The sequence below is a fragment of the Notothenia rossii genome (genome assembly GCF_949606895.1).
Source record: "Notothenia rossii genome assembly, chromosome: 4".
Lineage (NCBI taxonomy): Eukaryota > Metazoa > Chordata > Actinopteri > Perciformes > Nototheniidae > Notothenia > Notothenia rossii.
In genome coordinates this window covers 70,560,596-70,584,556 of record NC_136902.1, presented here as the reverse complement: position 1 = coordinate 70,584,556, position 23,961 = coordinate 70,560,596, and the positions used below count along the sequence as shown (strand labels likewise).

Sequence of the window (23,961 nt, the reverse complement as noted above, 5' to 3'; positions counted from 1 at the left end):
ACCTATTGTTATTATTATTATTATTATTATTATTCAAGGAGATGTGACCATTTGCGTTTTCAACACAAAAAACAGTATATTGTCATTGGCAAGCTTTAGTCAAGGCGAAACATTGACTTGAATGGAAGGTTTGGATTATAAGAATTCATCTTCTGGGGATCTTTTAGTATTCACACAGTAATCATCCTGATTAATCTTGAGCTTTGAGGCATCCTGGTCCAACCCAGTCTCATGGCATTTGGTGTTATAGTCACGACATTTAATCTATTGATTCATGTTCACCAACACGATTTCCCCCTTTTTTTCGTGTCACACAGAACAATTTTAAAAGCAATGTATTTCTATTGCTAGTGTGTTTCTTGGAAGACCGGAAGCTGTGTGGTTCTTAAAAACATGTTCTTACTCCATATCAAGCCACGATTATTGTTTTTATTTTAAATCGTATAATGTCTGACTTTTTTTGCAGTCCGTGAGGAAAAGAAATGAGGCTCAGAATACTGAAATATGTATTTTTTAAATCTTTTTTTCCTTCTAATTTGTTATTCTTTTCTAAATAACACACTGTTATTTACTCAACAATAACACACAATTATCCTTGTTTTTATTTATTTGTTTAATTCTATAATATCTGGCTTTTTTGCCGTCCGTCAGGAGCTGAATTTCAAAATAAAGTCACCGGAAACAGACGTGCAATACACACCTGATTACCCAAGATCCTCAGCTATGGTTGAAGCTCGGTGATTTGGATGTTTTAGCCGCAATGCAGGTTGGGATATGGTGTTCATGCGATATGAAATCCGAAAACATTGGAGGAAAAAAAGAAAATACTTTATTCCGAGTGTACTTGCTTTTCTCTTTGAAAGTCATCACATAATTGTAATACACGGTTCGGCTGCATCAAATATTACACATCTGCCGTAGTTCTCTATTTATAGAGCCATGATTAGAAGACTTCTAGTCAAACAGGAAGAACTGCCGCCAAAACTGAATACGTGACGTGGATCATAAATATATCAGCAATTAAACAACATCTTCAATTTCTCTTCACACAATACGTCTCCTTGCAGTATCAATAGTAATTCGGCTAACTTTTATATTTGATCCAATTGGTAAATAGGCTGTATTTACACCATAACGGTGCACAGCCTATAGACAGGGGCTTGTAGTTTTTAAAGATATTATTGATTTTCTTTGAATATAAGAATGTAAATACTGAGTTGAGAGAATAGTCAGGGGTTTTGGGTGATGGGAGACACATCTATGGATTCAGAATATCAATAGCTTACCATGGACTCGAACGGGGCTGGACCCGTTCAAGTCCAGTTTTGGATAGTCTGCTCTGGTTTCATTCATTTCATAGTGCTGTTTGAAGCTCGGCGTAACCTTGGCGCACTGCCACTCCAACATCCTGGCAACGCAATTCTGTTGATAGTTATTTCATATCACATTAACACCATATCCCAACGTGCATTGCTGCTAAAACATCCAAATACCGAGCTTCAACAATTGCTGAGGATCTTGGGTAATCAGTTCAGTGGGTGTGTATCGAAATTCAGTTCCTGACGGAAGGCAAAAAAGCCTGATATTATAGAATCAAACAAATAAATAAAAACAAGGATATTTGTGTGTTATTGTTGAGTAAATAACTGTTATTTAGAAAAGAATAACAAATTCGAAGGAAAAAAAGATTTAAAAATACATATTTCAGTATTCTGAGGCTCTGAACCCCATTTATTTTCCTCAAGGACGGCAAGAAAAGTCAGACATTATACGATTTAAAATAAAAACAATAATCGTGGCTGGATATTGACTAAGAAAATGTTTTTATGAACCACACAGCTTCCGGTCTTCCAAGACCCGACCGGACAAAAAGACGTGGTGCAGGCACGAAAAAGACATACATTGCTTTTAAAATCGTTCTGTGTGACACGAAAAAAAGGGGAAAAGCGTGTTGGTGAACACGAATCAATAGATTAAATGTCGTGACTATAACACTTAATGCCGTGAGACTGGGTTGCCTGGTCATAATCAAAATGTTAGATAATCAGACAAATAGGAAAAAGATCTGCTTTACAATTCATATGTCCCTGCTCACCTCGCTTTCGGACCAGGTACTTTATTTTATTTAGTTTTCAAACAAAAACAGTCAGTCCAGGCAGATAATCAGCTGATTGCTATTGCGACGCAGCTTCGTCAACAGGAAATTCGATTAATCCTTTTATCTTTTGATTTCAATTACTTTCCGCTGTTCACAGAAACCTGTCTGATCAAGATTCAGGGCCTGGGATAAATTTAGTAATTATGACTTAATTAAACAATATGCTTAAATCTTCTTCATAAGAATTTGTAGCTTCCAGTACAGGTAAGAACACGTCATCATGCATTTTGTTATGCACATTATTACATTTTGTATGAAAGTAAAAGATGTAAACAAATGAATCTGCTATTTGTATTACGACTTTCTTTAGCATAAATGTAAAATACATTTTGGCTACTATAACTAAAGGCTTCCAGTCTCCTTACATGCTTTACGAGTTGTGTCAGCAATAGAATATGGTTATACTTCAGCAGTATTGAGACTTTATGCCTTTATTATGAAAATAATACATGGTATTATAAGAAGTTCCTATGGCTTTGTGTCCCTGGTGGTTTGTTTCAAAAGCATTGAAAGGATATCTTGTAAATCACATGCTTAAAACTTAAATCTCTGGCCTGTAAGCACTTTCCTGATTGTTCATCCGTCTCTAAAGTGTACTTGGCTTTAATGCTACAGTAGAATTCAGCTATTGTGGATCTTAGAAACTGTTAGCGCACAGTCCGTTTAAGGTATATGATGATCATATGGTAATTTTAGATGCATTGTGCCCTTGTCCCCATTGAAAGGGATTCACAGTCTTGTCCCATTTTATCCTGCCTAATCAGTGTGGGGCTGGCTCTGTGGGCAAAGGCCTGCCTGTGTGTCTGGTTGAATGAACAGGCGAGGGTCCATGGAGCATCGTGGTCCCACAATGCTTCACGGTGACCAAATAAGGTCTGTCTGCAACATGTATACTAGGAGGAGACAGGGGCACTAAGTTGGCACAGTCCAGTCTCTCACATTTTTTGGACTCTCTCAAAAGGTTGCCGTCCCTCATCACACATCTAGTATGTGATTGGACGGAACAGAAAGGGCTGACCCATGAATTGTACAGAGTTGTTTGTGAAAACAAGTCATGTACAAGGCTGGTCATCGTAAAGTGGTTCTAATAATAGAGGAGGATACTTTGTTGAGACTTTCACTTACTACACTACCACTGCTTAAAAGTCAATCAATTAATTCAGTGAATGATTTAAGCTGACTAGTCACTGGAATGTGTAGGAATCCTCCTATTACCATATGCTCTTTGCTTTTAATGAGAATATGTATACACTGTAGAAGAAACACAATTTAACATAAAGTTGATGTACACTACATGATGCTTTCACTGCATATGATGTGTGTTTCTGCACTATACTGCAAAGCAGTGGCAAGACCGGAGCATAGGAGATACCAATATTGTTCAATACATTCTCTCTCACTGCTGCAGACGTTGGTTAAAGATTAACTCTGGTGTTATCCTTAGGGCCTCTTTGAAGTGGACTTACTCTAACCCCTGCTTATCTTAATTAGAAAGAAATCTGTAGGAGTGAAGCGGTCTTTTGAAAACGAGCACCTCCACTCCCCTGATCCCTGAAGGCCACACTGCGGCTTTGCCTGGACTTTAATGCCTCCTCAACTCAATATTTGCTCTTGACATGGTGTGATTGTATGTAGTATAAACTGTGAACAGAAAAGGTTTATTTTTCCTGAGATTAGAAAGCGCTGCTGGAGGTATCTTCCTCGGATTTTGCCAGATATGAAACATTTATAATGAATAGGTCCTCTTTACAGTATGTTTGTTAGTAATGTAGAAGGCTAACAGGTGTTTAATGTGATTCATATTGAAAGGGAAAGCTGCTCCATTGATGCTTAGCATGATTTGTAGGCCATGTCGTGTAAATAACTATGCAAAACCATTTCATGCTTTTACTGAAATGAGAGGGTCCTTTGGATAAATCTGGCAATATATGGTACTTAAATGTCCCTGTGTTATAGCTGTTACAAAGTCTATGTGCCAACCATATAAATCTAGACAAATAGACAAGACCTTCTCAGTTTCCATTACCTCAGTGGAGGATTGTCTCCTCCACGACTCAGAGATCACACATGCAATGTTTACCGGTGGCATGCGTGCCATGCGGCTGGCTTTAATCCAAATGGAGCAGGGAGGTCCTGTCATACACAGGTCACCTGTCTCCACAAGAATGATGTGGAACACACAGGAAGCTGTGTAAACTGTGTACCACACTGTGGTAAACCTCAAGAATGTATGAGTTGGAAAATGTATCACTTGAGACATTTTATTAAAAAAAACATATTTCTCTATAACCAGTTGATATTATACAATAGTAAATCACCCTTTTTCCTATGTGTTTCTTTCATCACACAGTGTTCAGCTGGTGTTTAGCCTAAAACATGTGTTTTCTTGGCAAACACCATTTTTAGTTTCACATTGAAACATTTCACATTGAAACCCACCTCTTCAACTCTGCTTATCCTTAAACCCGCCCCTCCCCCCTCTGAACCAACATCCTCCTGACTGCTTTTCTGTTTTTGTTTTGTTTTTGTTTTTTGTTTTTGTTTTTGTTTTTGTTCTTGTTTTGTTTGTCGACCTTACTCGTAATGTAAAGCGTCTTTGGGTCTAGAAAAGCGCTATATAAATCCCATTTATTATTATTATAGTTTTTCTTATCGCTTGCTTGCCGTAATATGGATCAAGCTTGTTTGACTTTATAATATAAGGGATATTATATAATGTAATGCCACATTGACTTACCAAACAACTTTCCCTATTGAGCTTAGTCATTTAATCAGTGCTTGTCCTTTATGATGTTCCTTCCCATGCTGTTTGTGGTGCAAATTATATTATTTTAAAAATGTAATTATAACTTTTGTAGGATTAACAGATGTACGGGTTGTGCACATGAACAGTGACTTGAGTGGAAAGCAGGCCGACTAAACAACATCAACTATAGAAACGTTTATTTTAGTTAGACCTCTCATCAATTTAATTATGGCTTGAGTAATTAATCAGGACCTTTGTAACATCGTCATAGTGGTGCCTCTGGAGCAAAGAAAAATGCTATTTTTTAGAGGGATAGAAAAATTCTATGTTTATAAGAATTTCATGATGTAATGCAACATTTAGTTAATTTTGCATAAAAGACAAATATAGCAGCTCCTTTAATTCCCGCTCAATCTTTACAGTTTCTGCAATTTTTCATTCCAATGACAGCACTTGCCACCACCAAGTCTAACAGAGACACACACAAGTTCAAAGGACATCAGTATCTCTATTCTTCTTCTTTCTAGCATTTTTGATAAAGCCCAAAAGTAACTAGAAATGCTGATGAAGAGTCATGTTTTTTAGAATCTCCCTACTTTCTTATTCTTCACAACTCTATTGAAGTGTTCTATCGGGTAGAAAGTACCTCCATGTATTCATTATGGATTCATTAATGAAGTTTGCTCAACTCAATGATTTGCTGGGTTTGGATAAGAAGGCATAAAAAGAGCCCACTTTTTCTCTCAGGTCACAGTGACACAAAAGGTTTGAGCACAATATTGTCAAAAAGCATCAGGCATTCAGACTCAGTTTTGAATAAATACTCTATGTATACCGTAGGAAAAAGCTGTTGCAGAGAGCATTTAAACACACTAACTGGTGAGTGCGTGCCCTCACACATAATAAAACATCCAGGGTGAATGTGTAAAGGTCTCAGCAGGACTATCGAGGGAGGAAATGGACACAGTGGAGCGGTCAGCTGGATGTAACAGATTTACTGACCCTAACGACAAGGGTGGGGTGGGTTAGAAACTCTCAGTCGTGCCCAACAAACACAACAGCAACACTGCACCCTTCTGTCAGTTTAACTATTATTCCAGCACTTTCACAAGTGCCAGATCCTTGGTGGATCAGTCATTTGTATCTCACCATCCTGATCTAGTAAAGCCGCAGCACTTACTGTGCAGTCTGGTGGATGCGTGCCAAGTCTTAAGAATATGTGTATAATTACTTAGAGGCAAGTGAGTGCAATTAAAATTCGATTCAAGTGTGTGTCGGTTTCCTTATGGGTCAGTGTGCACTATTTTTCTCTGTATTTCTGTACCTGTGTGTCTTTTTGATGTCGGGGTGTGTGGCTCTGCTTTGAGTCTTTATGGTAAAATAGTAGCAGCGATGCCCTCAAGAACTGTAGCCTCGCCCTTTGAATCCAACTTCAAAAAGCAAGGATAAAATGCCTCCTTTCAGACAAGAAACAGACGCTTTTTATCGTAATTAAAAAAGAAGCAATTAGACAACTTTATTCCTTTGGCATTGGGGCTGTGCACCACTCTCCCTGACTAATACCTTTGAGTCTCAAAATCGAGTCCTGAAGGAAACCAAGAAAAAATTCTATTTAGGGCTGTTTGAAATTCCTGTGCAACCCCCTATAAGAAATAGCTATGTTTATTTTCAAATCATTTTTGGGATTATTAAGTGCTAGTGAGACTATTTTAGTCATCCCTTGTGTTTTCTCATGCCTGTGTTTATTTATATGGATCCATTTCTAAGTTTCTTTAATACGATTAACTGTATTTGTTTGCAGGAGGCAACAAACTGAAGAACCAGCAGTACCGTCTGAACTGGGCTTGGATCTCTCTGGAGAAGGAGCACTATGTGGTGGATGAAGAGGTCAAGTTTCTGGAGGTGGTGCTGAAACGTCGGGGCTACCTCGGGGAGACTTCCTTCGTTAGTAAGTAGACACTGATTCTTCTGATGACACTTATACTAGGGCTGCTCGATTAATGCAAAAATCATAATCTCGATTATTTGGGTCAGTAATTGATATCACGATTATTAAAAAACGATTATCCATTTACTTTGAAAACATCCATTTATTGAAAAAATAAATTGAACAGTATGTTTTTAACAGTTGATTACCCTGAACTTTAAGTATAATTCAACTGAAAAACCAATATAATTGTTTTATAAATAAATAATAATAATAAAAAAAAATAAAAAAACATACGATTAATTGAGCAGCCCTAACTTATACTAATAGATTCTCCATAGTAATTTCTAAATGCCACTATAAAGCAATTGAAGATTATTTTAAAAATAATGTTGTTCTCTATCTTGATCTCAATCCGGTTATGCACCAAAAATTATGAATAAAACTAATAAATAAGTAAAACACCCAATATATTAACTACAATATCTATGACATACATTAAATATGTACTGCAGTAAAAAAGGAAAAAGTGAGAAAAATGTAGCATGAGATACATCTATAAGACTTTTTCCAAAATTGCACAAATCACACGTAAATATGTACATACAGTATGTTTGTGCTTTAGTGACATACATCCTGGAAATAGTCCTGGATCCACACCAAAAACTACACTGGTGTTGCTTTGCCAAAGAACTAACCAATCAGAACATGTCTGCAGATATAGGTATCCTTAAGAGAAAAAAAACTAAAATGAGAAACCTACACTCCTTGTCCCTTCACTAAAGCAAGGTGCCAGAGGTCACACACACTTGTATACATATTAGGACCACTCTAAGGCTGTCCTACACCTTTAGGGTGACACAGGTCATGACCTTTCACCTGTCCCCTCCAGCCAGTATTTACGCTCCAAGCACACAAAAGCACAGCACTACCCCTCAGGAACTGTATGTGCACATAACAAAGGTCACCCAAAGTTGGCGGCTTTAGAGAGGTGCTGTTCCAAATATTAGTAGAGAAGATTTACTGGCAGGAACTAACAGACAATAACTGTTAACACTGTTTAAAATAACAAGCTGCTGAAAGCGTTTATGAGTGGCAGGAATTCTTACTACCGGCACTATTGGCCTTTTTTACGTTTACGATTAAAATGTAAGGATGATAAAGGTCAAAATCCCTAAGGATAATTTCCTCTACCGTCTTCAGAATTTGTGTATGCCCCGGGGCGACAGACTAATGAAACATCTCTTCGATGATATGTAAATTGTGCTGACCTTTATAGGGCCTCACACTGCTCATTATATTATCATCGCTATCTCTGCCACTCATTGTAGTAAAAAAATACAGATCATTGTACTCTACAGATATACAGGCATATACCGTATAGTTGAATATAAATCACTGTAAGAAGTAAATTAATGTCATAACAAGAACACAGTTTACAAGTTTAGTTACAAGAACAAAAGAAACTGCAGAAATTCAACTGTATCCTCTGTGTGATGACCCCACGGTCATCTCTTAGCAAATTAACATTTAACAGCAAAATAGCATATTTTGAATCAGGAACTTGGGCAAATAATCACATGACTGTCCTTTGTTTTGATTTTCTCGAGCATCGCTAATGTTTTATTAATGATTGCATGATAAATGAAAGAAGCGCTATTTTGAACCTTGGATGCACTCTGTGTTCAGTCCCCAATAAGAACATGCCTTGCATTTCTTTGTATGTCTTTTGTGAGCTTTCAAGTCCAAACCATAGCTTTTCACAGTGCAGTTTTCTTATGATTGAGGTAGCATCAAGGGGAATGATAATCATTGAGGGTGGATGGTCAACCCCTGCATGCTGGGGAGAATAAGCACACAACAGAAGCTGCAATTTAGAAAAATATGAAGTCCAAACCATTGTGTTTTACAGCTCCCTCAAAACACAGAAAGCAATAAAGGTTATCTTTCTAAATGCATAGGTTATGAAAGCTTTCATTTTGTCTGTTTCTTATTACAGTTAATTGAGTACATGTTTTCATCTTCAGGCATCGATTCTTTCATCATAGATCAACCTGTTCCTTTTCTGTCAGTCTTATTGAATAGATTTTTAAATGTTTTTCTCCATTTCTAGCCAAGAAAAACATGTCTGAGATAGCTTTTGGTTTGGGATGTAACTTGCGTATATTTACATCAGAAAGTAGTATACGCTTGAATAATTAACTTTGGTTTTAATGAGAAACCCGAGAAATATGATTGTGGGGAGAGTATTCTATCATACAGTACATGCTTCAAAAACATCTCTGCTTCATTCTGCATGCAGGTAAACAACTAACAATATCCTGTCTCAGTCAGGTAAAAGAACAAAAGAAGGGCACTCATTACTTTCTCAAAGTAATCATTGGTAGTGCATCTCTTCTTCAGCTGCATTGAAGATATAAAGTAAAAGGAGCAGGCCACAAAAAAACCTGACAATTCAAGCCGCCCATCTGTCTCTGTGTTGCGATGAGATAATGACGGATCCCAAGCCAGGACCGACTCATGAATCCTGGAGGTATCTATTCTTGCCCAACCCAGCCTGAGTGAACACTGATCAGAGGAGCCTACTACCGCTTCACTGGTCAATGTGCACAGTTCAGGTGTCACCAGTTTGGAGTCTACAGCGAGCCCACCTGCTGCGAAGCGTCAGAATGACTGCTGTGATCAGGGCCGTCCAATCCAGGCATTGTGTGAGAGATAGAGTTAAGAGCAAATCATACTCTTGCCTCTCCTAGCTACTCTTTGAAGACTGCTGATTTTTCAAGCTCAATTGAGCTTGACCATTTTATCTTACCACGTATGTGCAGTGGCCTTTCCTTCTCTCTGTACTTGCATATCAAAGCCCACTTTTTTATTTTCATCAAAGAACAGAATGGTAATTCTCTTAAAAGCCCAAACTCATGCATTACTCAATCTGTGGTCTTTTGAAGAGCTTGTTTGTAGTCCTGATGCACTATTTGCATTTTTCTCTTCCTCCGTTGTTAACAAACAGCAACTTTTCTAAGTGTGTCTTTTCTTATTCATGCAATCCTCGTGTTTCATTTATCTAATAATGTACTTTTTGCCACATGAATGAAGCCTTCAGGATTGCCTTGGTGTGTGCAGGCATTTTCTTTCCTTTTACTGCCAGATCCCTGCTGATTGTTGTCTGCCCAGTTAGCAATGACAATGGAGAGGCTGTGTGACATTTCACCGGCCTCAGTGCTCCCGCTCAACAGAGACCATGACAGTTTCTCAGCTATAGTGTCCGTAGCGACCATCAAACAGCTCGCCTGCTGAAGGTCAGACAACGCAAGTCAGCCTCCAACAGCGGCTGAGAGCAGGCTGACATGAGGGATAATTGGCTGTATTCCCACTATAGATATTCGAATCATTATTAATGACAAACTGCAACCAGAAGATGGGCAGACGAACTGGGACATGACATTTTCCTTGTTTTAAATGGGGCAAAGCTTTGTAGTTTAGATGTATATTTTCTATTATTATATTCTACAATATCTCAAAACTATGAACATTCACTGCCACATAAATATATCAGGATTCACAGATTGTTAATCCATTTAAGAAATGTATTTATGTAAATAATGAAAAATATGCATTGATGGTTGCTGGTATCAAAACCTTAGCAAGGTGAAACGTTCCCTGATATGCATGATTATGATAATAATCAATTTCCTCCATGTCCTTCCTAAGGTATTGGCACAAAGGATGGCACTGCAGAGAAGGATAAAGACTTCCGAGGGAAATCTCAAAAACAGGTGCAGTTTAACCCGGGCCAGACCACAGCCACCTGGAAGGTGCGGATCCTGTCAGATAGCGAGCATGAAGTGTCTGAGAGCTTCCAGATCGTTCTGTCTGAGCCGGTGATGGCAGCCATTGAATTCCCGCTGTTTGCTACTGTGGAGATCCTGGACCCCGATGATGGTCAGTAAAGATAAATGTTTATATTTCATTGTATTGCTTAAAATAGGGATAGCGCTATATTTCAAATTAATATACGTAAAAAAGTATTGGTCATGCTTTTCTTGGTTTTGTTGTTAAACAAGTCTCAGGTCTTAAATGGACGTTGGAGTTTGACAGCAGAACATTTTCCAGTTATATACAGTTTTAGTTTACATTGTATTGTTACGTTTTTACATGTTCCAAACCATTAACATTGTGTTTCACAGGGACAACGATGTCCTAATTTAATAAGGGGTGCTAAATCAATTAACATGAAAACGGAATGCTTAAAGAAACTAACCACATCCTGGACTCAACTTGATCATGGACATAGTTAAACACAGTAAGGGGCTGGATTTTCTTTCAAAGTGTAGATACAAGGTCAAAATGATATCTGGAGAGCACACGACCTCCCTGCATCTGAAATGAGCTCTACAAGAGCAGATGAACAGTGTGTCTGAGAACAGCTTGACTGTGATAGAGCTGAGAGAGAACTGCATATTTTAAATATGGATAATACTTCCCCTTATCCCACAAGGCTTCATTTGTCCACATTTTATGCTAATTCAGATGTTTAGTTGGAACATTGTTTTACAGAACATCGGTCTCAGGTGGGCTTTCAATTGGCAGATATCTCTGCACGATGTGGTCTTCTTTTTCTTTTTTCCTGTGATTGTCTTTCCTTTTGTTCCTTTTCGTTTAGGGTATCTAAAGTTTTGGTGTGTTTTGGCACGGTCAAGGTCAAATACACTCTGAACTGATACAAATATATTTTTGTTTCTATTTTACTCCGAGCAGATAAATACAACAATTCCCGGAGGCTGCAACCATGACACTATAAATAATAAATATAAATAATTTCACACCAGACAGACTAGAGTGGCTCAGACTGAACTCAGCTTAGTGGTAAAAACAAAAAGAGGTGAAGAGTTGCCACCTCATTCTAAGTATGCATGGTATTCAGGATGGGAAAGGACAGGTCAAGCTCTGTTGACTCTCCAACACTTTTAATGTGGCTGACCATGATATATATGAGAGAGAGAGAGAGAGAGAGAGAGAGAGAGAGAGAGAGAGAGAGAGAGAGAGAGAGAGAGAGAGAGAGAGAAAGCCTCCGTCTGAGCTTCTAGCTTTCATATGCAGCTCAGGGTAGAAATAGACAAAGGAATGGAGGGCTGCCAGGAAAACTGTGGAAAAACAACCAAATTGTTTAACACGTCTCTGCTTGCAGACATAATTAGTGTTACACTCGTTTTTATTCTAGCCAGTTTATGTGGGAAACTTACAATGATAGTGTGAGGTTTATATTTGTACACATTGTTTTTAATTCTCTTAGGGATTCCTTCCTCTTTTAACTCAACAGCAGACGTCTACAAATAACATTTCCTGCATCTGTGTCTGTGTTATTCTGTGTGTGACTGAAGCGCACTCTAGTTTGAATAGTTGCTGAAGATAAACAAGCAGTAGATTGCTGGGTTTGATTAAACATGATGGAGGCAGCATCAGCAGAGCTGTAATGAGAGCTGTCGTTGGTCCTGGTGTATAAGATGCAAGCCTGTGTATTAAAAGTGATTCATGTAAATCATGTCACAAATGATTAGATGTTTTGAAGCTTTTCCTTTTTCTTCTCCTCTCATTCAGTTGAGTTTACATGACATAAGATAGGGATTTATTACTACCAAAAGTCAAATACAATGTGACAAAAAAAATTGAAAAACACTAATAATACATATTAACGCCTCTATGTCGTCGTAATGTGCATTGATTTTCTCATCTACAGAGTCAACAGTGTTCATCCCCTCAGCTGAATACAACATAGAGGAGGACATTGGAGAGCTGCTGATCCCGGTGCACAGGAGTGGAGATGTCAGTCAGGAGCTCATGGTCATCTGCTGCACACAGCAAGGTAACAAGCATTGTGGGGGGTAAAATAAGCTTATTTCAGGACTATATACATGTAAAGAGGATGCAGAAAAACTCCAGTCAGATCTCAGAGAAATGCAAAGATGGTCCGAGTGTTGGCAGCTCAAATTCAATGCAGCAAAGTGCAAAGTAATGCACTTAGGTTTTCTGAATCAAAATATGAGTATATTATGGGTGATAATTCAAACACTATAAACCTATCCGAGACTCAGAATGAAAAGGAGCTTGGTGTGAATGTTGATAATACCCTGACATTTAGTGACCATATCCGCCGGGCAAGTAACAAAGCGAATGGTATCCTAGTAATGATCCGCAGATCATACACTTATTTGGACTCTGATAGCTTATACATCTCTCTTGTACTGCCACTCCTGGAGTATGCACTCTAAAAACGAATTCAGGTGACCTTTCACCTCCACTTAATTAAATGCATGGTTGCAAGATAAAAATGTGAGTTAATTGATTTAGATAAACATTTTAAGTTGCAAACATTAATTTATAAGTTGTGTTGACGTAATAATGTTGGTAATTACATCAACTTAATATTGTGTGTAATTTGAACTCTGATTTCTGCGTTAATTTACTTGAAACAAAATTCAAGTTGTAGCAAGTAATGCAATTGGCTTGATAACTTAATTGTTCTACACCTTGAGTTAAGGATTTCAAGTCCACTCCTACTTAACATGCCTGGACAAGTTCCGACAGTTAAGACAAATAGAAATATACAAAGGACATTTTAAGGTGAGTGTCATCTTTTGTCATTCAAATACAGTAGATAGCCTTGTAGTAGGCAAATTGCTGTTTTACCAAAATTAGCAGCCTTTGAACTGTGAATAGTTCTGTGAGAGGATACAAAGTAGTAGAGGCTGTGAGAGTAAAAATACTTTGGTTAATACTGTATTGTGATATAGCTTTTTATTAAAAATGGTAGGATCGTTATTTAGAGTTGTCATTGAAGTGCAAGTTGTTGGCAGTCACCCATTCAGAATATATTAATTTAGGTAATTTCTCTTTTTTTTCCTTTTTCAAAAATAGCACAATACACTTGAAGTACGCAGAGAACTATAGCCATCCGCTGCCTTGTCGTGTGCCTTGGAGAAAAGGAAGAGGACCTTTTCAAGGAGTTTAGCGACGTCATTAAAAATCTTGAAATAAAATAAAATCCATGGGCACAGTGTAAATACACAGGACAAAAGCACTGCTCTCTGTCAGTTACATTTTGAAGCATATTGCACTTTTGGCCACACCCCGATCAATAATATCTTAGCAACATTCAGCATGGATAGGTTTTGACAGCAATGGCATGGGAAAAGGATTGTGTACAATTTGAAAAGTGGCTTCTGCTCTTCACTTAACCAGTTCACATATTGTAGGGAACCTGCAAAAAAGATGAGAAGATACACTAAAACTTGTCCACATGCATTTAAACACTAGGCAAAGTACTCAAAAGCACCTCTGTGTGTCTTCAGGACCACATTGCCATGATAACACACACATGCAGACTCAATAGGTGAAAACAATACCAGCGTTGCTTTAGCAGCAGGTAATAATGGCTCTGAATTAGCTAAGAGTGACAGTTTAAAAAGTATGCAGTTACCTAATTAGTTATCTCTTATGCGCTAACCTATTATTTAATGTGCTTCAAAAGGACATGAATATCGCCTTCATCAGTGACTGGTCCACCCCAGGATCTGACCATACGATAGCAACCATCGTGGTCGAGGGAAACAAATGAATGAGCAAGCATTCTGCGTTAAATGTGTTCATACTGTTTGAAATAATGACTGTCGCAGTGTAAACATCTTTGTTACATCTTTTGTAAAATTGATGTGTGTGATCTGCAGATTGGTGGCCATTGAGAGTTTGTTACTGTAGCTTTAAAAAAACTTTACAGATTTTACATATTTGGCACTGGTTTTAAATATGCAAAGGCCCCTAACTTCGTTGTGTTGGCAGCATTTATTTGCTGTGTCCCCATTTCCCATGGTAATATGGCTAATGTGTTTATTTATTATTTTTGGGGCAATTTCAATTTATGTTATTTATCTTTTTTTTCAAGACTTAAATCAAGCTCAGCGCAAGTTCTTTCAGGAAGACTGGGTGTATATACATTCACTCCGCAGCTGCTTCTAATCAGCTCATCACAGGCGTTCTCTTTAACCTATTACATTTCACCTCATTCTCCAGCAGCCAATCAACAAGCTGCAGCCAAACTATAAAATGGTTCTCCTCTCTCCTGCAGTCAGCTGTGATTTCAGGTGTTCATGCACCTTATCATATGGCATGTGTCAATAAATGTTCAAACAAAATGAATTCTCTCCTGATTGAAACATCATGTGTTGAAATAAACAACTGTAGTTCAAAATAAAAAGTGAATTGCCTAATAATTTTGTTGTGGAATCAATTAATTTATTTCTTTAAAGGCAAAAACATGAAAAAGCTAAGAAAAAAAACTATTGAATACAATATATTTGGAGCAACTTAATTTATAAATTGTTGTCAACTTAAAAACGTGTGTTCACAATGATGGTAATTAAGTACATACAACTTAAAATTCCTTTTAAATCATACGGTAAAACAAGTTGGAACAACTTAATTTTTGAGTAATCAACTTAAAAACTTGTTTCCCGAATGAGGGTAATTAAGTACATACAACTTAACATTCCTTTTAAATCATGTGGTAAAACTAGTCGGAACAACTTAATCTTTTGAATAATCAACTTCAAAACTTGTGTTTATGCTACCAATTATTAAGTAAGTGTTAATTAAAAACACCTCTGATTGTAGAGGAAAAGCCTTCTCCCCTAACTCAAATAACTTGGTTGCTTTAACACAATTTCATTAGAAGTTGTCTTAACTCAATAAACATCGATGCAAACTGTTGCGTTGATTTTCTTTGTTGAGCCAAGGCATTTGTTTTTAGAGTGTGGGAATGTCGCTTGGTCCCCCATGTACAAAAAGGATGCTGAGCTCATCGAGAAAATACAGAGAAGGGCAACAAAGCTGGTTCCAGAACTAAAGGAGCTACCATATCAAGAACGACTGAAAAAGTCTTAAAATCCTGAGTATGTATTATAGAAGGGCGAGGGGAGATATGATCGAAGTTTTCAAATATCTCCACAACATCTACAAAACATCATGCCCACTACAACGGGATTATAAGACCAGGACTCGTGGACACTGCCTCAAGTTGAAGAAACAGTACTCAAGACTGGCTATCCGCCGCAACTGGTTCATCCTGCGTGTGGTTGACTTGTGGAATGATCTGCCGGAAAGCGTTGTCACATCCAAGACGGTTAACTGTCTCAAATCCCGCCTCGACCATTACTGGTCAAACATCACCTTCACTTTGGACTATGTGACTGTAGCCAGCATCCATAGTAAATAAAGAATCAGTGATCTACTTATTTATTTATGAGCGACTAAAAGGCCTTAGGCCTATTACAGCCGTATCCTATTGATTGATTGATTGATTGATATAATTTATAGACAAAGGGCATTGTAGGAGTTTAAAATAAATGCTGCTCTAAAACTTGAGTTGCTCTTAACAATTATAATTTGAAAGGACTTTAGGTTACATGGAAAATATATTAAAGGTCCCCTATTATACTGTTTTTCATCAATATATTACAGGTCTCAGGTATATACAAAACATGTCTCTGAAGTGTTTTGCTCGAAATACCAAACAGATCACCCATCGCAGCATCCCATAATCCCCTCTGTTTCAGCCCTGTTTCAAAAGTGCTGATTCTGTGTCTATTACTTTAGATGAAAATAAGGAGCCACTCCCCACGCCCCTCTGCGAGATATTTGGTTAAAACACACACAATGGTGCTCTAGGAGGAGATTCAGGTGATAAGGTGGGTGGGTGTTACCTTGGTTGGTGATTGGCTAATTGTTACACAAGCCAAAAAAACGTTATGAAATCATAAAGTGGCAAAAATCTGATCAGCTCATTTTCAGACAGGTTTTTATATAAATGGATCAGGACAAAAAAGAGAGAGAATCTTTGTTCCTGATGACAAGTTTATCTATAAAAGACATGAGAAAGTGGATTTTGCACAATAGGTCCCATTTAAGTTATTGATTAAATGTGAACAAAACCTACTGTATTATGGTTGGATCATTAACTGAGCTTTCTGTTATTCCGTTTTCTCCCCATTTAGTTTCGGCTACAGGCACCGTGCCCACCACCGTGCTGTCCTACTCTGATTACATCTCCAGGCCTGAGGACCATCACAGCATCCTGCGCTTTGACAAAGGAGAGGTGGAGAAATCCTGCCGCGTGGTGATCATTGATGACTCTCTGTATGAAGACGAGGAAAGCTTCAATGTCACCCTCAGCATGCCCATGGGGGGCCGTCTGGGCTCAGAGTTCCCCGCAGCTAGAATCACAATCATTCCCGATATGGAAGACGGTAAGATGACATTTCCATGCTCAAAGGTGTGAAGAGGAATGCAATACTGTGTCAAATGGTCGGGCATAAGAAAGGAAAAGGGCTTTGCTTATTGAATCCCCTTGTGTGGAATTCAGATACAAGTTTTTTTTTTTACTTTCAAAGGTTTTTCAATTCAAGAAACAGGCAGCGTGAATGTGTTTTTTCCTAGGTATTATCAGATTTATTTTGAGGAGTTACTGTATTTGTTCAAGCTGTTATGTGTGATGTTTAAGCACTTTGACAATAGCTGAAGACTGCTTTTGATATTTTTATGAAACTGCAAGATTCTTTGCCAAGTTGATCCAAATAGAGACATGTAAACAGTTGGCAGGTGGCCAGACAGACAGCAAAAGTGTGGGAGAAAATGTGAAATGTGTGCTTGAAGGTTTTTTCTGTATGGGTTCCTGCTTGTCTGACAATGTTTTGGAGGGAGGGAAAGCGTTTGAGTGTGTGAGACTCCTTCCTGGAGGCAAAGCCTTTATCTCATATCTGCAGGCTCAGACTGGAGGGCTGATAGTCTCGCATTTCTTCCTGACGCCTCTTTGTTCCCTAACACCTGACGGCCATTCCTCAGCTCCCTATCGCTTTGACGATCTCCAGAAGCACTGCTCTAAAGTCAAGACTCCGTGATCGCTGGCTAAAGCTGAAAAACCAAGCATAATTGCTGAACAGTCTTTTTTCCCCTTGAATCAAAAACCATTTCAATCATCATAATGTGGGTGATGAAGGATGCACTATTAGATTCAGCATTCTTACATTCTTATAACTTGCTTTATGGAGATTAATATTAATCTTCTTCAACTGCTCTAAGTTGGAGGCTTCCTGCTTCCAGGAGAGACTCCTATTTCATATTCTGTTCATACTACTGAACATTTTATAGAATTGTATGCTTAAGCAATGCATGCATTTTTATTATATATTTATGATCTTATTCCCCTCCCAAGAAATGTATCCAGGTCTCAGTCTGTACTTCAACCTGTGTTTCAACCTGTGCTCAGGAGTTCTTACCTTAAAGGCTACTGCAAATTAGACTGTGTAACAAGTGACTCTCCTCTTCCTCTCCTGTGGGATTCGAGGCAAACACACTGCAAGTGGATTTGACCTGCTTGAAGAAGGAGGAGGTTACGTGTTTGGAATGTTTCCTAACTGTAGCAGCGCTTGGTGTAACCTGAGAGTGAGTACAGGTTCTTTCGACCTCCGCTGCTCCTGGGTATCGACTCAAGACTGCCAAGACAGCTGCTGGGACACACACGTTTTTAATTGGATGTACAACAGTCAGTACTTACAGCATGTTTCACAAAGTAATGTGCTAACACAGTATTTATGGATACTGACTCTCATACTGCAAAAAATGCACGTCCAACACCTGCCAGAGAGCTCATTGATTGGAGATATTATTGAGTATTTTTATGGTTGTCTGACTCCATCAAACACGGTTTCTTGTCATTTACAGTTTGGGTTAAGGTCAAGGCTGTTTGAAAATCACGGAGGTTGACAAATAGAGCACACATATATTACAAAAGTATTAAATAAGCAAACTAAAAGTTTGCTTCAGAAGTGGTTTCAGAATGACAAATTGCAAAGTTTTAATGGTTAAGGGAACTACTATTTTAGTGGGTCAAATGTTCCTGTTACTGATAAATAGCATCTTCATGTTATGCATTTCTGCTTTTCATAGTTGGGGGCATACCCTATTTTAAGCCCCTGGTTCATAGTCAGTCAGTGTGCAAATATAAACAATGAATTGCCTGAGTAATCCAATTTGTGTGGTTTGAAAATCCAATTCATTATTAAATATACAATGAAATGTTCTTGCTCTACTGATTTGAAACCTCCTGGCATGCCTGCGCCTACATTAGAGGTCCTCTGTGTATTATCACGCAGAAACAGGAGAAACAGGCTCAGGATTAACTTGACTCAGACTGACAACTGGTGTAAACAGTCTTCACTCAGTATTCCTGCTTTATCTGTGATCATGTTTTCTTTGCCTTTAGCTTTAACAGGATAGCTGAGTGACAATCAAAATCTCCTTATGCATATCAGTTATCAGAAAGTGCCAAACTCACAAGGGTCCCCCATACAGCATGATTTTAAGGAACATACAGCCTCCTTTTGTGCAAAGTCTCTCTCTGTGTGTGTGTGTGTGTGTGTGTGTGTGTGTGTGTGTGTGTGTGTGTGTGTGTGTGTGTGTGTGTGTGTGTGTGTGTGTGTGTGTGTGTGTGTGTGTGTGTGTGTGTGTGTGTGTGTGTGTGTGTGTGTGTGTGTGTGTGTGTGTGTGTGTGTGTGTGTGTGTGTGTGTCACACAGAAAAAGACACACACACAATTTGTGTAAAGTTTGAGCAACAACGCCTCCAAAGTATAATTTGGATTAGGTGCTGGGGGTGTTTAGGTGCCTGCATCCACTGAATAATTGGAATGTGCAGAGCGGGAGAAATAAGGTGGTGTCAAGCCTTCATATCTCCCTGAAGGAGATGATAATGAAATGGCTTGCGTGCTGATGGTGAAGTAAATAGTAAATAGCTCTGAGGCAAGCATAACAAGAATGATCTCCTGTCTGGAAAAGGATAATGGCAGGAGGAGATTTATTCCTACTCCAACTGTAGCTTTTCTGGTTTAGTATTACATTTAAGTATACACTCCAGGTTCGTTTCCTAACTCTACTGCATTATATATGGCAGGGAGGCAAATGGGGGCATCGCATCTTTCTTTGTCAGCCCTATTGCTGCAGAAGCTGCCCGGTGGGTGTACATTGGAGTCGGTGCCTGGCCGAGCACCTGTCCCTGTCAGGGAGAGGTCTATGCTGAGGCTCCCCAGGAGGGGTTTCACCCGCTCAGCCAAGCTGTGGGCGAAGAGGTCTTAGAAACATATAGTACTCCTATCAGCAACAATGTATGTCAGCAACTTCTTTCCAAGCCAACAAACCAAAGTAGCTCACATGATGAAATTAAAAGCCACAGGGAACCAATGTACCAATGTACCAATGTACCAATGTGAACCCTGTTCACACAGTCTTGGCCACCTACCTACTGTAAGTAGGTACAAGCACGTACAAGAAACCACACAAGTGCAATATGAGGGGGAGCTTGTATTGTCTGCCAAGTGTCTGATGTCAATCTGACAATTTATGGGAATCTAAATTGAGAATATTTTTAGTCTTTAAAAATAAATGAGTTAAAGAGTACTGCAATAGTAACCTGTTGTGTAGAAACTGGGCCATGGAATAAAAGGCACGTTTTCTTTCCAACCAAAACATTATTGTCTCTACTTAGCACACATTCACCCACACAGAGAGGGAGTCATTAAAATCAGCTGTGTTTGAAATGAAAACCACCAGACTCTAACATCGCACAGGAATTGTTATGTGTGCCTTTAAAAGGAACTTTGTTGGCAAATTATCTCAGATAAAAAGGGTAACCAAAACTCAAGAAAATCCCACTGGGTGGTCTCTAACTTGTTCCCATTTGTCTTCAGGATATCCATTTAAAACATTAAGTAGGATACATTTTGTGCATTTACTACATTTACCTTATGTATAAAACAATAATTAAGTACTGAAATTCTTTAAAAAAAATGTTGCCTTAACACTTAACAATACTTGCCCTATTTTAACACTTAACAATACTTCATTTTACAGAACATGTGTTAGTACTATAAACCTTTGTTTGCCCAAGAGGTTATTTTCTCCAATGATCCAAAATCCAATAGATTAAACCCTTGGCTTTTTTCTCGAGGGAACCAGTGCTATGCTAACTTCAGGATTAGTCTACAAAAACAAGTCATCCCTGAAGCACTCAATTTCACGCAGTCAGAGAGAGATTCATTCGGGTTCAGCTATTAACAGCTGTTCTTTTAGCCCCTGCAGACCTACAACAGACACATTTGTCAGTCTGGGTGGGAAGGTCATGAATGAGGGATCATTGTCTGCTCGCTGCACCTTCTATCTCTGCTGGTTGTTGGGGTTGTCTATCTATTAGACCAGGGGTTCCCAACCTTTTTTCCCAAGAGGTCCCCCAAATGACTCCTGTTGGAAGTTGCGCCCCCCCCCCCCCCCCCCCCCCCACACACACACACACGCACACACAACAGTGGTACTTAAAGTTTCAAAGTCTCAAAATGCTACAACTACTGTCACAAACTGGATGAATGTGAAGTATTGTGTTAAAGGAGGATGAAAGCGTAATTAAGGAGCACTATTGTTGTGACTTTGATGGTTATTGGACTCAGGATTAATTCATTTGGATTCCCGCTGTATGAAGAAATTAAAGGACGGTGCGGAAGTGGAAACAATTCACAAAGGGATTAAACTGTTTAAAACACATGCTCAAAGTAAACCGGATTTTGCCGATGTGTTTATGTGGATTCAAAAATCGTAAATAATCTACAAAATGGAGGAGACCGATCTGATCGGAGCAACTGTGACAAATAATCCAACTGAAACCGGCATGGACAATGACTATGTTTTTAAAATGCGCTTATCAAAACCCTGGTTTGGACACTTTACGGGCAGAAGAAACATTTCTATTAAAGAAAGAACTATACATTTCTGTCTTTTTATGCCTTTAATAGCTACTAACTTGAATTTTTATTCAAATTAATCTATTTTTTTTTTATATTTTATTGTAATGTAGAGACAAGGCTGTTAGTGACAATCATGTATTGCGTTACAATTATATGTAAAAAATGTTTTTTTTTAAAAACGTCTAAATATGATATTTGGCCTCAAATCATCTGAGGCCTGGCAACCCCCCCTGCGACCAGGTTGGGAACCACTGTATTAGACCGTAATATTACCAAAAGGCCAAAGTATCAGATCCTGAACCGCTGTGAAAACATCTGGTACTACATGCAACACCTAGTTTTGGGTTATTTAATTAATTTAAAATTAGTTTGAAATATGCACCACCACACCAAAGTATTGACTTTCATGATAATGGTGTTTTATAAGGTCGCAAACAGGTCATTTAGCTGAGATCAGAGAAGACACTCCAATGTAGAAAAGTTCTTCAACCTTAAACCTATTGTGCTTTTTAGGGGGTTCCCTTTCCTTTAGTGCGTTATATAGGTTTTTGTGTATGTAAATGGTCGACAGAGGCTAAAATCCCTTTTATCTCTCTCATACACACTCCTCCACCCTGCCCGAAACCCCTCCATTGGACTCCTTTGTTTACTTCCATTTCATAATGACATCACTATGTAACACTCTTGCTTCTATTGGCTGGCGCTCCAACATATTGCAAGTGATAGAGATGTCCCTCCCCTTAGCCTAAGTTGTTGACCAATCACTACAGAGCCGCACCAGCTAAAAAATCAGAGCACACTGGGCTCTGGTTTCAGACAGAGCAGGGGGAAAAGAGGTGCTGCAGCACAGGCAGTATGAGAAAGATAAAGCACCTTTTTGAACATTAAAGTATGGAGACATGTCACAGGAGAGGCACAAACTATAAATGTGAACCTGGAAATTAGCATAATAAAGCCAATACAATAAAATAACCCACATATGAACCGGCAAGAAGAATATTAAATGCCAGCAGGGCATACATTTGAAGTAAACAGTGAAGAGGAGGTAAACTGCCATGGACAATAACCAAACATAAAAGAGACTGTGGTAATTGTTATTTCCTATTGCTAATAGTGATCAAAGCGTACAGCCTAATGGCCTTTCGCACTTTCGTTTCTGTCTTCTCAAAACAATACAAACAATTAAAGTAATGCACATATAAACACAAAACACTATGTAGTTGCTGCTCAATATTTCGTTTTTGCTTATGTTAACAGTTAACTACTTTTTACAACAGGGACATGACATATGTTTCTATTTTATTGTTTAAAAAAACTAAAGCTTTTGGCATGCAAGACTGTTAAGTTTAACAGGCTGTCCAGGAATTGAACAGTAGCATGCACGGACAGCTGCTTTCCTCAGAATATCTGCTATTTTCCCAGCGGCAGACCATCTGCACATTAACGTTCACAACCTTACAGTTTCCACTCTGACTTTTGGGTACCGTAGGTTTGGGGAAACTTGTATTTTCTTGCAGAGATAATTGCTGTTTGATATTGTCTCTGTATCCGGGAAATTTCTTTAGTGGTTGGGGCTGTAAGACATGAGAAAGCTTGTTCAGCAGGACTTCACTCGTGTATTTATAGTCTTGTGTCAGTTGCCTGTACATTTTTCTCTGGTTTTGAAGGTATGATTATGAGCCACTTTAAAGATGGGCGGCCCTGTGCGTGTGCAGTATATCCTGGATGGGGATGAATCAAGAGGGAACCCATAAACCCTGTCATTATGTCTCACCTGCATTTCCACTCAATCTGATATAAACAGATGTTGAAAGTACTTAACCACAATAAGGCTGATTTTAATCAAGAGCCTTTACATACTAGATCAAAAGCCTTCTTTGAAATACAGATTTTTTTTTTAAAGGTGTAGATTATTCTGAATTGAGCTGTTTTTATGTGCATTGGCTGTGAGAGACAGTTTTTGTCAAGCACACAGTTGGCAGAGGAGCATTTGCCTGGGCTCAATTGAATCTCATTAACGAAGCCACTTAGCGCTGTGGGAATGTCATGCAAAGTTCAAGTAGAATCGAGCAGTCAGTGGGAGTGTAAAAGCCCCCTTAGGGAGGCCTGTGTCGCTCCTTGTGGCTCTTATTTTATTTATATGTTCACACATATGCAACTGTGAAAACATTTCCTTTGTTTGTAACTCTAGCAAATGACACATTAAATCAACCAACATAATGCCAATACGTAAAGTGCTCCTATTTGTGAATTGTTTCGTATTTTGAATTTCCGAGAAGTAAACCGAGTAAC

The 23,961-nt window shown here is 38.6% G+C and overlaps 1 protein-coding gene across 1 annotated transcript in view; it reads left to right on the top strand.

Moving 5' to 3' along the window:
* frem2b (FRAS1 related extracellular matrix 2b) overlaps nucleotides 1–23,961 on the top strand; it is a 60,229-nt gene that overhangs the window by 21,577 nt on the left and 14,691 nt on the right. The window contains exons 3-6 of the mRNA XM_079675632.1: nucleotides 6,706–6,852; nucleotides 10,543–10,773; nucleotides 12,569–12,694; nucleotides 16,878–17,129. Of these exons, the coding sequence (XP_079531758.1) occupies nucleotides 6,706–6,852; nucleotides 10,543–10,773; nucleotides 12,569–12,694; nucleotides 16,878–17,129 (756 nt within the window). The remainder of the gene's footprint in view (nucleotides 1–6,705; nucleotides 6,853–10,542; nucleotides 10,774–12,568; nucleotides 12,695–16,877; nucleotides 17,130–23,961) is intronic.